Genomic DNA, 14,942 nt, shown 5'->3' on the forward strand with positions numbered 1-14,942 from the left:
GTGCCTCAGGGCACCAGATGTGACTTGGGTACCATGGGAGGTGACAAGCAAGGATGCCTTTGGGGTAATTTGTGGACTAAAGCAGGGAAATAGTAACCAGGTTTGGCTTTTTCCTATGTGGGACCCACTGGGAGTAACCCCAGTCTGTGGCACCATTTGGGAGAGGTCAGTGTGACTTTCCCCAGTCCTACCTGACTGCTGAAAGGCTGAGCCTCGGTAGCCAGGGTCCTTCTGAAGCTGGATCTCCTTCAGGGAGAAGATGGAGACATCTAGGCAGAGAGGACAGGGAGGGTCAGTCCTGCTGGAGCGATCTGCAAACCAGGAGGGACGGCAGCGCCCGAGGGCAGCACTGCACCTCAGCAGCGGCTTTCTCTCACTGCTCCACATTGTCCTACCCACAGAGTCACAGAGTGTCAGGGGTTGGAAGGGACCTGGAAAGCTCATCCAGTGCAATCCCCCCATGGAGCAGGAACACCCAGCTGAGGTTACACAGGAAGGTGTCCAGGCGGGTTGGAATGTCTGCACAGAAGGAGACTCCACAACCCCCCTGGGCAGCCTGGGCCAGGCTCTGCCACCCTCACCCCCAACAAGTTTCTTCTCATATTTAAGTGGAACCTCCTGTGTTCCAGTTTGTACCCATTGCCCCTTGTCCTGTCACTGGTTGTCACCCAGAAGAGCCTGGCTCCATCCTCCTGACACTCCCCCTTTCCATATTGATCCCCATGAATGAGTCCCCCCTCAGTGTCCTCTTGTCCAGCTCCAGAGCCCCAGCTCCCTCAGCCTTTCCTCACACGGGAGATGCTCCACTCCCTTCAGCATCTTGGTGGCTGCGCTGGACTCTCTCCAGCAGCTCCCTGTTCTTCTTGAACTGCTCCTTGTCCTTTCAGCCACCAAGGTCCCATCCCACCCTGCTGCAGGAGCTCCTCCCAGTGAGCAAAGACAAGAGGCATCTCAAGAGACCTGGCTGCAAACCACCCCCCTCTCTTTGCTCCACATCCCCCCGGCCAGAGGACAATGTGCACTTACTGTCGGGCAGGAGATGTACCCTCTCTCCCAGGCTCTTGAAGTACGCGTGCCGCAGGGCTGCCTCCGCCGAAATCCGGCCTTTGGCTTCAAACTGCACAAAACCCCACAGAAAGGCAATTATACATGTGCGAGATGGCTCAGAGGCCCCGGAAAAGGTGCGTGCACATCTGTGCATGTGTCGGTGCCCCAGCAAGTTCATGTGCCGCGTGTCCGAACCCCGTGCATGCCGTGGGGCTGTGCAGGCAATTCCCAGCGCTGTTTGCATGTGCACAAGGGACAGCACACGCTGGGTGACCACGGGAGTGCACCGGCCATATCACATCTTACATCTCACATCGGGGCTGTGACCCCTCCCTTGTGTATGAGGGGACACAGGGTGAAGGATGGTTCGCCGTCCTTAAAGAGAGGTGGTTTGGGACATGGCCACAGCTGTAGGGCCATGGTTTATTCTACAGTCACAGCTCCTGCCCTGCCCAGCTCCAAAATCAGCATGAATGCAGCCAGAGTACCTTAATTTCAGCGAACTCCTTTGCCATTCACCTGCTCTACCACTCACCAGAAGGAGGTTCATCAGCAAGTCAATGCCTTCTGAGTCCAGCCTGAGAGAAGGAGGAAAGAAAAAACGGAGCATTATTGCACGCAGGAGACATTGCGATAGTCAGTGCAAGGGACAAGTGGTGGCTGAGACCTCCAGTGCATTCAGAAACTGCCAGCACCACAAGGAGGAAAGTAAACTGGTCCTTCCCAGGCTCCCTTTTAGGACCAGCACAAGCCCACCATGCGTCCCTGCTCAAGGAGGTACCTTGGGGCGTGATTTATTAACGGCTGGGCTCTGTACTGCGTGAAATTGTAAGCCTTAAACTCCTCATTGGATGTTATTCCAGGCCAGGTCTCTTCTGTTGGGGTTCCTGGGAGGGGAAGAGAGGGAAACACGTCATGCTCACTTGGTGCAGAGAGAACAGACGCACGTGAGTGCCAGTGTCCAGCCCGGGAGACAGGGCACGAATTTCCCCGCCTGCACATAGAATCACAGAATCATTTTGCTTGGAAAAGACCCTCGAGATCATTGAGTCCAACCATTCCCCCAGCCCTGGCACTGCCCCATGTCCCTGAGAGCCTCATCTCCGTCTGTCCAACCTTCCAGGGATGGTGACTCCAGCACTGCCCTGGGCAGCCTGTTCCAATGCCCCACAGCCCTTTGGGGAAGAAATTGTTCCTAATATTTTATCTAAACCTCGTCTGGTGCCAGAGGGCAAGCTTGGCAGGGGGCTGCAGGCAGTGCCTGCCCACGCCTGCCCACGCCTGCCCACGCCAGGCTTTGCTCCCTGCCCACGCCAGGCTTTGCGCCCTGCGGGTCCCCAGCCTGGCTCTGTCCCTGCTCCCGCAGGCAGCCACTGCCCTCGCGTGGGGATTTGGGAGACAGCAGAAGACTCGCTCACCCAGCAGCCTGAAGATCAAATGCAGCTCTTCTTTCACCGTGGAGCCGGGGAACATGGGGCGTCCGGTGACCATCTCGTAGTGGATGCACCCGACACCCCTAAAGCAGCAGTAGAAGCTCTGGGATTAGTGGGGGAGAACACCCCACCACCCCTTGGCCAGGACTGAGGTTCCTGGAGAGGGAAAGATGCTCCAGGAGCCGTGTCCCTTTTCTGCTACAAGTAACTAGTTGTTCCTGGTTGTGGACAGTGTGCTCCAAAGACCCTGAGGCTCTGGGAGAGCCCACCACCCTCTGGTGGAACCAACACTACGGGCACACACAGTGCTGCCCTGGCAGACGGATGGAAACACCCGATCCAGCACCCCTGAGACCTTGGGAAGCTCAGAGCTGTGACTCACCACATGTCAATGGGTGTGGAATATTCGGTAGATCCCAGCAGGACGTCGGGGGGCCGGTACCACAGCGTGACCACCTCATTGGAATACGTTTTTGTAGGGACGGACTTGGCTCTGGCTAGTCCTGAGGATGAAAGGCATGGGCATCAAGGAGCTGCACCTCCTCACGAAGCTGCATCTTCCCCAGAGAGGGCCCACGTACCAAAATCAGCCAGCTTGAGCTCTCCTCTCTCATTGATGAGCAGGTTCTGGGGTTTGAGGTCTCGGTGCAGGATCTTTCTCCCATGACAGTAAGCCAGCCCACGCAGCAGCTGGAACATGAAGATCTGTGGCAGAGAGAAGGGGGTTGCATCCAGCACTGGGGCACGGGTACCAAAAATGAGTCTGCTCCAAGGGCTCTCAAACTCATGGCCAGGAAAGACTCCTGGAAGCTGCTCTGCGGTGGGACACACTATAGACAAGTGTTCAGACCCACCACCAGCAATCCAGAAAAGGGGATGAACAAAGTCTGCCATGCACCGTAACTTTATTTAGGGTGGTAGTGACTTGAAAAAAGCTGCTGGAGCATCAGAACAGGCTGAAAAAGGTCAAAGAAGAGTGAAAAGGCTGAAGTGGAGAGAGAAGGAACATTCAGCCTCACCCACCCTGCAACACCCTGGACCGCGCTCAGGGGGAGCTTCCAAATGTGGGGTCCCAGGCAGTGCGGCATCTCACCTTCACATTGTGCACGCTCATCAGGTTCCCACAGTTATCCAGATATTGCTTGAGGTCATTGTCCTGCAAGGGGAAGCAGCCATCAGCCTCTCCTTACCTCGGACCCCATCACTCACCATCCCCCCGTTCCCACAGGGAGCCCCCCCAGACCCACCAGGTACTCGAAGACGAGGGTGAGGGAGCGCTCGGTGTGGATGATGTCGTGCAGGGTCACGATGTTGGCGTGTTTCAGGTTCTTCAGCAGTGACACTGCAAGGAGAGGATGTGGCAGGTTGGGGCAGCAGGAGCTGCGTGGCCTCGGAGAATCATTTTGGTTGGAAAAGCCCCTCAGGATCATTGAGTCCAACCGTTCTCCCACCCCTGGCACTGCCCCATGTCCTGAGACCCTCATCTCCGTCTGTTCAACCCTCCAGGGATGGTGACTCCAGCACTGCCCTGGGCAGCCTGTTCCAATGCCCAACAGCCCTTTCCATGACAAAAGAAATTCCTAATACTCAATGATGGTGGGAATGAAGGTAGAAATATCCACCTGCATCACCCGTCCCAAATGTGCTGTGACCTGTGACCTGTGAGGGCTGTGATGGGGAAAAGCCCCCCCTGTCCTCACCTTCCCGTATGGCCGTGCAAGGTGCCCCTTCCTCGTGCTCCAGGCGGATCTCCTTCAGGGCAACGAGGTTTTCGGTCAGTTTGCTGCGTCCCTTGAAGACAGTGGCATAAGTGCCCTGGGGGAGAGAGAAAACACAAGCTGCACAGCCCATTTATCAGGGTGGCACAACACTGATACACTCCGTAACTTTTGGAGGACGGATAATTTACAGCTAAAAGGCCAAGTCTGAAGTCTACAGAAAGACCTGGTCTAAGAATTACTATATATTGAAATTTGGCCACAGTCTGCCCTTTGCACTTCTAACTTAAACCCTTTCAGGGGTTTCATAGTCTACTCACCTCTCCCAGTTTATCCAGTTTAACATAAGTTTCCAGCTTCCCGAACCCAATATCTGACTGTAAAAGAGAATGGAAAACATCACTGGGTAGATCAGGAATGGCTTCAGGTCCTGGGGGAAGGTCAAGGACAGCGGACAGTCGCAGCTTTGGGGGCAGATCAATCACGGCAGGTGTTTGCATGCAGCAACCCATTTACTGACACCCAGCCCTTTTCTTGAGTGATTTTCTACGTCCTGGCCTTCACTGCGACTCCGTTCGTTTCTCTGGGTTCTGGTCAAATCAAGTGTGAAAGGGACATTTTCCAATTTGGAACAGTTAACTCTTTAATGTGTTGCCGAGACCTGCTCTCGTGTACCCAGTCAAAGAAGGGCAACCACTGCAAGGCCAGGGATTTTGGTGTCCCCCCTAGCAGAGCCCTGACCCTGCAGTGTTCTGTGGGGACAGAAACACCTCTTTGGTCAGTCTGGGTTACCTGTGTGCCAGGGACAGGGATGGTTCCCAACACAACAGCACCCAGAGCCCAGGCCAAACTGGCGCTACTGAAGCTTAAATACTAAACAAGGGTCATTCGCCCACAAACTAATGTTTGCATTAGTGCAGTCCCAGAGCAGCAGCTCTGACTCCAGCCCAGCTCAAGGACCCCCCAAACCTCGCAGTAACAGATGGAGCTGGACGGACAGCTGTCAATCAGCAGGCACATACAATTACAGAATCATTTCAGCTGGAAGAGCCCCTCAGGATCATTGAGTCCAACCATAACCCAACTCTAGCACTAACCCATGTCCCTGAGAACCTCGTCTAAACGCCTTTTAAACCCCTCCAGAGATGGTGACTCCACCACTGCCCTGGGCAGCCTGTTCCAATGCCCGACACACCTTTCCAGGAAGAATTTTTTCCTAATATCGAATCTAAAGCTCCCTTGGCACATGGGTGGAGGGAAAGCTGGGTTTTTTGCTCACACAGGCTGGATTTGGACCAGCAAATCCCATGAGAACATAGCACATTTTTACTCCGTCTTGGCTTCCCCAAACCCTCTGCATCCCCTGCGAACAGATGTGTCCTGAGCAGGGAAATGAAGTGGCTGCTGCAATCGGAGGTGCTGTACAACCCCCCGGAGCCATCCTGCCAGTTTTGCATGTCTTATTCATGGCGGAAACCATGAATATTAACAGCGCGTTGCTCTGGCTGTGTCTATTTTATTGATTAGACAGAACAGGCAGGTAAATGCGAGCTCTCCCTTTCTCCTCCCTTCCCTGAATGCCAGATCTGAAGACGCCTGCTGAGCCCCCGCTGCCGTGTCTGTACAGCTCCGAGCGCTCCCGGGCAGCAGGACACACGCTTGCACATTTGTAATCAGGGCACCGGCTTCTTCCTCCCACATATGCTGATGCTCTGCAGGAAAGTAACTGAAATGCCAACACTGATGCAAAAGCTAATTCATTATTTATCGGCATTTGCATTTCAACTAGCAGAGGCCCCAGCACTTGCTAAACCGCAGGAGGTTTTCCAGCTCCTCCCCTTTGGAAGGAGCCAGGTGGAAAGGAAAGGCAGGTGTGTGCAGAGGTGAGTGAAGGAACGTGCAGGGCTGGGGATTTGCAGGGCAGGATGTGGATCTGCATGTGTAGGAGTGACACGGGGACAATATGCACATGTGTGTGTGTGCAGAAAGGGATTTGCATTGGAAGGGATGTGTGTGCATCTCTCAATGAGACACAGGAGGTACAAGGGAGCTGGCACAGCAGGGCAGGACTGCGTGGGTGGGTGACAATCACAGAATCACAGAATCCCAGAACGTCAGGGGCTGGAAGGGCCCTGGAAAGCTCATCCAGTGCAATCCCCCCATGGAGCAGGAACAGCCAGATGAGGTTACACAGGAAGGTGTCCAGGCGGGTTGGAATGTCTGCAGAGAAGGAGACTCCACAACCCCCCTGGGCAGCCTGGGCCAGGCTCTGCCACCCTCACCGGGAACAAGTTTCTTCTCAAATTTAAGTGGAACCTCCTGTGTTCCAGTTTGAACCCATTGCCCCTTGTCCTATCACTGGTTGTCACCAAGAAGAGCCTGGCTCCATCCTCCTGACACTCCCCCTTTATATATCTGTAAACATTAACAAGGTCACCCCTCAGTCCCTCAGGTCACCCCTCAGCATCTCAGGGAGATGCTCCACTCCCTCCAGCATCTTGGTGGCTGCGCTGGACTCTCTCCAGCAGTTCCCTGTCCTGCTGGAACTGAGGGGCCACAACTGGACACAAGATTCCAGGTGTGGTCTCCCCAGGGCAGAGCAGAGGGGCAGGAGAACCTCTCTGACCTACTGACCACCCCCTTCTAACCCACCCCAGGTCCCATTGGCTTCCTGGCCACAAGGGCCCAGTGCTGGCTCATGGTCACCCTGCTGTCCCCAGGACCCCCAGGTCCCTTTCCCCTACGCTGCTCTCCAAGAGGTCCTTCCCCAACTTATACTGGAACCTGCTGGCTTCAACCTGTGTGTGTGAAGCTGTAGCTGGCACCGCTCGCTCTGCACGACCAGACTTACGAGGGAAGCCCGTCGGGACATCCTGCTGAGGGGCTTGGGGAACTCCGGGCTCTCCATCTGCAGCTTCTGCAAGAACTCGGGGGGCAGGCGGATGTCCATGGGCAGGGAGAGCCGCTTGCTGACATCCTGTGGAGAGGGTGACGAACGCATCTGATGAAAGGAGGTCTGTGCAGAGACATTTAAGGGGAAGTGCTCTCTAACCAGAGCCGGCGTTAACGCTGAAGCAACGGGTGCAGCGACCATGGGATCCTTAGTCAAAGGAAAAAGGAAGGTGTGCGCGCATGCGTGTGCACGGGGATGCGCACTGGGCTTTGTCAGGTACCACGAATGTTCCCAAGAGGACAGCAGGGCTCATGGCCGAGACTGCCAGACCCCATAAATCAACCAGCGGCTCTTCCAGGCAGCAGGCAGGTGACAACGCCAGCTCACCGCGTCCCCTCTGCCCGCCCCGGCCCGCCGCGGGTACTCGCCTCCATGGAGAAGCGGCGCTGGTTGTTGTTGCGGTAGCGCACGGCCATCGGGGACTGTCCCTCCGCCTCGGAGGGGGACACGGGGCTGCCGTCTGCTCGGAAGTCCCTGCCCAGGTGGCCCAGCTGCAGGTGCCCTTGAGCCAGGTCTGAGGACAAGGAGAAAGGAGAAGGAGCTGCTGGAGTGGGCAGCAGAAGTGCCAAGGCCCAAGGCTTTGGAGAAAGGAGAATGAGAGCAAGACAGGGAGGTCCAGAGATGCTCTGGGGCCATAGGAAAGTCTTCTTCCTCCTCTTCATCCAGGAGGCAAAGAAAATACCTGCTTTTTGCTCCAGACTTTGCACGGGGTTTTGCACAGGTGAGTATTCATCTTAACTTCCCAGCCTTATCTTCAACTAACGTCACACTAGACAAAACACAATTTGTACTTTAGGAACACCGAGGTGCCTGAGCGTGGCTCCGGATCCCTCCGTGTGAGGTGTGTGCAACAACAAAACAGAAAGAAAACCCTGCTTCTGGGGAGCTTACAAGCACACATACCTAATCTGCTGCAGGAATCGCCAAAACCAACAGACACCAGGGTATTTTTCTCTAAGGATGTGACCGTTTCTCAGCAGATGTTTGGGATTAAAGGCTGCGGAGTCACGTATTGCAAAACAAAACACTCCAGGCTTTCCTGCCCCAGCCTGTTGCATTCAGCCAGACACACAGACCTGAGAAGCACAAAAGCTCTCTTGAAAACCAAAGCAGCTCAGAAAAATAATTCTTCTCTCGGGACCCTGGGTGTGAAGCCTCAGTGAGCCCAAGCAAACCTGAAAGGAGCAAGAAATCAGAACAAAATAAGCCATTGAGCTCCCTCTGGTCTCCAGTTTGAGGCTTGCACTTAAATCTCCTCACTCCGTAATTAACAGCTGGTTGCTGGGGATACTCTGGCACACAGACTCAGACACAGCAAAATGCTCCCGAGTGCAAGGCAGGTCACCCAGAGCCCAGCGAAGGGGACCCCCCAGGTTCACAAAGATGCTGCTCTCCAGGGGCTGTTCAGAAGGTGGCAGCACTAACTGGCTGTGCTGGGATGCAGGAGGCAGTGCTAACTGGGTGTGCTGGGATGCAGGAGGCAGCGCTAACTGGGTGTACTGGGATGCAGGAGGCAGCGCTAACTGGGTGTGCTGGGATGCAGGAGGCAGTGCTAACTGGGTGTACTGGGATGCAGGAGGCAGCGCTAACTGGGTGTGCTGGGATGCAGGAGGCAGCACTAATTGGGTGTGCTGGGATGGAGGAGGCAGTGCTAACTGGGTGTGCTGGGATGCAGGAGGCAGCGCTAACTGGCTGTGCTGGGATGGAGGAGGCGGCACTAACCGGCTGTACTGGGATGCAGGAGGCGGCACTAACTGGGTGTGCTGGGATGCAGGAGGCAGTGCTAACTGGGTGTGCTGGGATGGAGGAGGCGGCACTAACCGGCTGTACTGGGATGCAGGAGGCAGTGCTAACTGGGTGTGCTGGGATGCAGGAGGCAGCGCTAACTGGGTGTGCTGGGATGCAGGAGGCAGCGCTAACTGGGTGTGCTGGGATGCAGGAGGCAGCGCTAACTGGGTGTGCTGGGATGCAGGAGGCAGCGCTAACTGGGTGTGCTGGGATGCAGGAGGCAGCGCTAACTGGCTGTGCTGGGATGCAGGAGGCAGCACTAACGGGCTGTGCTGGGATGCAGGAGGCAGCGCTAACTGGGTGTGCTGGGATGCAGGAGGCAGCGCTAACTGGCTGTGCTGGGATGCAGCAGCACCACCTCCCCAAGGGAGGGATGCATCTCCCTCTGAAAAGGCACATGGCCAAGCAGGGGACAACCGCTTTCTCTCCTTCCCAGTGGCCGTACTGCTCTCTTTCCTCTCGTCTAAACTTTGCAGCCACCCCCCAAGCCAGGCAGACCTCCAGGTCCTGCCGCAAAGCGCCGGTGTCCTCTGGCGCTGCAGTTATGTCCCCAGAGCCAGGAGAAACATCGCAGCAGGGAAAACCCTCGGGGAGGACCTGAGATGCTCCAAACTGAGCCACCCAAGTCCTCAAGCTCTTTCCGCGAGCTGCACAGAGACAATTCCCAGCGCAGCCAGCGATGATCTCATTGCTGTCGGGGGGGAGCAGGGCTGGGACCTGGCTGCGTGTTGCTCATCTGATGGATGAGAAGTGATGGGCAAGTGACCTGGGAAAAGATGTGTTTTTGTGCTGTGGTCGCTAGGGGAGTGGGGGACCTGCAGTCTTGGGGGTGTCCTCCATCCACGGGAGGGGCTCAGCCCATGACACTGGGCACGGGGGCATCTGAAACAGCGCCAGGAGTTTTTGGGCAGATAGGCGAGAAAAAGGCACAGCGTCACCTTTTTTCCCAGGACTGCTGCAGGACGCTGGTCCCTGTCCCTTTCTGTGCAGGAACAGTTAGGAAACTCACCCTGAATGAGCCACAGGTATGAAATTCGTGTGGAGCAATTAAACTGCATCAAATCTTTTTTAACTTGTTCACTTCCTAAGCAAATGATCTGGAGGGAACAAAAAAAATAAAGGCCATTTTAAATCTGACTGAATGGAGTTTAACTAATCCACTTTAAATGATTGTTTGGGTGAATTTGTGCTGGTTCCCATAGGTAAATGAGCCCAAAGACTTGGGAAAAGATGCAAAGTGCAAATCTCTCTGAACCACCAGCACACCAACCTCTCCTCATCTCCAGGAGCATCAGATGTAAAGCCAGAGGTAAGATGATAACCTGGACCCTCCAGCACACACAAAGGGGGTGGGATCGGCGAAAGGTGAAATGCCAAAGGATGGGAAAAGCATGTGAAAATAGAGAAGACTTGCGGAGATGAGGGGAAAGGGGTTTTAGCTGCTGTGGGGCCAACACGGACCATCCTGCATCATCGCGAGGTGCCCACAGCACCCGGGGACACCCGGTCCTGCAGGTTGCCCCTGGGCTTGGGGAACCTTCTGGGTGCTCACGGGAGGAGACGTGAAGCTGTGGGTGTGCAAACCTGTTTGCTTCTGCTCGGCATTTCATGTGGATTACGGTGAGCCCTGACACTCCGCAAATAATGAGGCTGCATGGGATATCAAAGCAAATTAAGGCGAGACCGCAGACGCGGCGGCTGCCTTTGACGAGCCTCCCGCCTTTTTTTTGATAAATATATTTAAACGCTGCCTCTGCCAAAACAAGCTTTGATCTCCCAAGGAAAGGGGCCAGAACCTTTCCCTGCTTGCCCGACTTATAACTTTTAATTACTTTGCTAAGTGTGAACTCTCCTCTCCAAGCTCTGTTACACTCACGCGGAAGGGCTGCACTCAGACCTTGGATTATTCATCCTCCTCCCTCCTCCTCCTCCTCATCGCTTCTTCATGGCCTTGCACTCCAAAGGCCAGATGTGTCTCTGCTTTACACCATTGCAAACTGGGAGTTACGTGGCTTCACAACCCAAATATGGACAATATTTGTCCTCGGAGGACAGACCAGGCAAGGTTTCTTTGGGCAAAGCCTTGGCATAGACAGGAGCTATTGCTGGATGCCACCAGCTCTTCCCAAAGCAAACGGGAGCCACCAAGACCTGACAGCTCTGAAAATCTGGAATATGGAGAGGAATGTGTGACGGGGAAGGTCATGAAGAAAGGAGAGAGACCATGGAGAAGGTTCTGCTTCATCAGCCCCAGGCACAGGCCTCTCTGCATTGTCACACTCCATCAAGGTGACATTGCTCACGACGGGATGTGTCTGGGCTGGAAAGCTGTTTGCTTTTCCACTTGCCAGCTCTGCTTCTCTCCAGCCTCATTTTATCAGCCTCTGCGAGTGAAGTCATGAGAATTACGGGATGGAGAGGACGGAGCTGGGGATTTCCCACCAAACCGGGTTTCCACCCCTGAGAAAGCCTCAACTCGTCCCACTCAGACTTGGAGCAGCTCTGCACGTGCCTTTGGAGCATCTCATGAACAGGTTGTCTGGGCTCCGCATCCCCCTCCTCCCCAGGGACAGGCAGGGGCACTCGCAGCCGCCAAAGCGCAGGATTTTCAGGCTGCCCTGACCTGTGAACGCTGACAACCTGCGATTTCTGATGCTGGAGGAAAAACAACAACGGCGAGCAGTTCCTGAGGAGCTGTGCGAGGTGATGACAGACAGAAGCGATGTGCTGATCTCTGCTGTGATTAGCACTCCTGTGCGGAGCCAGGGATCAGGTGCCTGAGCTGTCACGGGTCATCTGCTCACCAGGAGAGAAAAGATCCCTGGATGGATCCGTGGAAAGATCCCTGCAGGCACAGACAGCCCAGGGGCAGGTTCAGAGATCCTGAGCAAGGAAGGTACGACCTGAAGCGAAGCTTTTCCCTGTTTCGTGGCAAAGAGAAGCAGCACAAGAGCGGGTGCCACGGCTCCAGCCTCAGCTCTGCTACCAGTTTTCTGCAGGATGGTAGCAAAGACGTTTTGCCTCTTTGCACCTCGATTTCGCCATCTGGAAAAGGGAGCAGTTCAGTGCTTCAGAGAGAACCGCTGCTTCCCCAAAGTCAGAGCCCTCTCAGACCAGCTCCAAACCTCACCACCAAACCTTGCCAAAGGGCAACGTGCACTTCAAACCATTTTTGCACGCCCTCCAGCACCACTAAAACGATCCAGTGCCCCATCTGCAGTGCCCCAGTCGCACACGGTGCCTGAATGAGTCCTCACCCCATGGTGCTGGGGCTCGGACCCCCCTGGTACCGACTCCTCCAGCTTCCCCTGCTGAGCCCCCACAAAGAGCTCCCAAAGAGCCAGGAGGGGCTTAGGAAACCAAGAGATGCCTCAGACAAATGTGGCTCTTCATAAACAACCGCCGCAGCCTGCGGGAGACGGAGATTAAGGGCACCGTGGAGGTGACTTCTCGGAGTTGTTTACAATCCCCAAGGGAAACTTCACCAAGAGATCTCGGGCAGGAGGGCGCAGGCTCAGGGTGGTGCGTTTTTGCTCTTATTCTTTCCCAGCTCTCTCAGAAGTGAGATCAAAATCCGGGATGGGGGGATAGGCAGATTCTGCATGCACGGCTTTGCCATTCAAGGGCAAGGGAAGAACCGTGACCGAAGCTTCGTTAAAGCAGAAGAACAGGGAAATCGCCTCTCCGACAAAGCCTCGGTGTGCACGGCAGAGATAACGAGCTCGGGCTCAGCCATCCCAGAGGAGGGGTCCCCCAAGGAAAACAACAGCAGGAGCAGCTGGCAGCGCTCAGGACTTCCGTAGCCTCGCACCATTTTATCCCCACGGCTTCTGCCCATCTAATTAAGGGCTCAAGTCTAATTATAGCCCTCGCTGCTTGGTAGGGTGCGAGGGGAGGGGTGTGTGGAGGGGAGCTGGGAAGGATGCTGTTCAGGGCAGTCTGGGGGGATAAAGAAGAGCATCAGGAGGTGCAGGAGTGAGGAAAGCCAGCTCTAAATTAGGTTACCGCATCTCTTCTTTCAAGCAGGTTCGCTGGCACAGAGATAGTCCATCCCTGCTGGGGCAGACGCGAGTGCCAGGCAATTACATCACAGCCTCAGCCCCCGCTTGCAGCAAAAGTTTCCAGCAATTGTGGCTGCAGGGTGAGGGGAAAAAAGAGCCTGAACGTGACCTGATGGGAGCCGAGGGCACCGACACATGAATGGGCCGGCCTGTGGCAAAGCCAGTTGTTTTGGCAGGAGGCATGATGAGATCGCCAGGAGCAGCTCAGCCTTGCAACCCACAGCAGCGAATTCACCTCTGGATGAGTCAAGTCTGACTTTATCAGGTTTCCAAACGCCAGCGGCTCTGCCTGCTTGTCCGTGCACGGCCGCCTCGGCGGGATCCACGCGGGTTGACGCCCCGAGCGTCGCCTCTCCCTCCATATACCCATAGCTGGAGACAGCAGAGCCTGCCCCAGCCTGCTGTGAGCTGCTCTGCTCGCACAAGGGATGTGCCCTGTTCAGCTCATGGAACTGTTAACTCTGAATCTCCCTGGGACCTCAAAAACTGCACCCCAAGAGAAGGCTGCGGGTCCGGGAGCAAAGGATGGGTCAGCGAAGTCCAAATGCTGCTCTGGACAGAGCAAGAAGCCCCTTGGGCTTGAGGAAAGCGTCAGTCTAGAGCTCAAACAAGCTCGAACACCACTGTCACCTTTGGGCAGGCAGGAGACTCACACTTCCACACTCTACCTTAACCACAGATGTGTCATTCCTCTCCGTTTGGTGCAAATAGCTTTCCCTCCCTCCTCTAAGGCTTTCCCTGTGCAAATATAAATCTCTCTTCAGATCAGATTTAATGACATGGTGTCATTAACCCTGCTGGAAAGATGGGGAAAGCAACACAGATGAAGACATTCCCCCAGCGAAAGGTTGGGGGGCTGCATGGAGATGTTTGCTGCCCCCAGATGCTCCTGAGCAGCCCCAGCACCATGGCAGGGACTGGGGTGGGGGGCTCCTTACCTTCATTCCTCCGGTTGTTGAGCTGGTTGAACTGCTCCGTGAACTCCGTCAGCGACTCCTCGATGGTCTCCGTCCGCGGAACCGAGAGCGAAAACCTCCGCTTGAAGTTTTTCATCTTGTTCATTGTCGCTTGCGCTGCGAGGGACGGCAGAGCCCTGCGGGGAAGGGGACAGAGGGGTTAAGAGGGCTGGACAGTGCATGGCACAGCCCCCCAGGAACACAGACCCTGCTTTTTGGGGTTGGCAGCACCCCAACCCGAATTGTCCCTGCTGTGGATCTGCAGGGATCCCCAGGGACATCCCCTTGTCCAAGGCACCGCTGCTGTGTCACAGCAAAGAAGGAGACACGTGGTCACCAGGGGAATCAGGTTCCTCATGAATTTCAGAGCCGAGTGTGGTCAAGAGGTGCAAGGGGGCTTTTGCTGAGCTAATTATCCAAGATGAGCCCAGAGAAGAGCTGTGCACACTGAATCACGAGTACTAACACCTCGCAGCATCCTTGGAAACCCCAGGAATGCCCGAAACAGAGGAATGCAGGGTAGAAATAAAAGGAAAGTAAGAAAGAGCAAATAGTGACGGAAAAGATTCAATGCCACGCTCATCCCTGTGCAAGGAGGTACCTCTCCCCTGGCAGTTTGGTCTCTGCTTTGCCCTTGTAAGAAAGACTTTCTGAGCCACAGCGAAATGCTGAGCGGAGCCAGGACCAGCCGGGGGGTCCTGGAGATCCACAGGGACATGCTCGGAGCTCCCAGTTTGCTCACAAGCTCCTGGATGACTCACTCTGTACAGGCATTAGAATCACCTTAGCCAGGGATCTGATTAAAGCAATAAACCCCTTAAACGAAGAAAACCCTCCCGGTGCACACAGGAAGGGTGCTGAGTGTCCTTGCTCCATAGACCCACAGACATGGGCGTCTCAACCCCAACCAGCCTCAGCTCTGCCCCTTCCAGTCCCAGTCCCGGCAGGTTTGCGTCTGTCCTTCTCCTGTTCTCAACCCAATGAGC

The 14,942-nt window shown here is 55.3% G+C and overlaps 1 protein-coding gene across 1 annotated transcript in view; it reads right to left on the bottom strand.

Annotated features, from left to right (window-relative positions):
• The window catches only part of CDK18 (cyclin dependent kinase 18), a gene marked incomplete at both ends in the record, with an annotated part of 16,634 nt that extends 2,572 nt beyond the window's left edge, over window positions 1–14,062 (bottom strand). The window contains 14 exons of the mRNA XM_082069120.1: window positions 192–269; window positions 1,027–1,117; window positions 1,583–1,625; window positions 1,829–1,934; window positions 2,466–2,563; window positions 2,863–2,983; window positions 3,062–3,185; window positions 3,574–3,636; window positions 3,728–3,822; window positions 4,181–4,295; window positions 4,519–4,575; window positions 7,050–7,175; window positions 7,520–7,665; window positions 13,939–14,062. Coding sequence (XP_081925246.1) covers window positions 192–269; window positions 1,027–1,117; window positions 1,583–1,625; window positions 1,829–1,934; window positions 2,466–2,563; window positions 2,863–2,983; window positions 3,062–3,185; window positions 3,574–3,636; window positions 3,728–3,822; window positions 4,181–4,295; window positions 4,519–4,575; window positions 7,050–7,175; window positions 7,520–7,665; window positions 13,939–14,062 — 1,387 coding nt within the window. The remainder of the gene's footprint in view (window positions 1–191; window positions 270–1,026; window positions 1,118–1,582; window positions 1,626–1,828; window positions 1,935–2,465; window positions 2,564–2,862; window positions 2,984–3,061; window positions 3,186–3,573; window positions 3,637–3,727; window positions 3,823–4,180; window positions 4,296–4,518; window positions 4,576–7,049; window positions 7,176–7,519; window positions 7,666–13,938) is intronic.
• Between the last annotated feature and the right edge of the window lie 880 nt (window positions 14,063–14,942).

This window comes from Streptopelia decaocto (assembly GCF_964273445.1).
Source record: "Streptopelia decaocto genome assembly, chromosome: 19".
NCBI lineage: Eukaryota > Metazoa > Chordata > Aves > Columbiformes > Columbidae > Streptopelia > Streptopelia decaocto.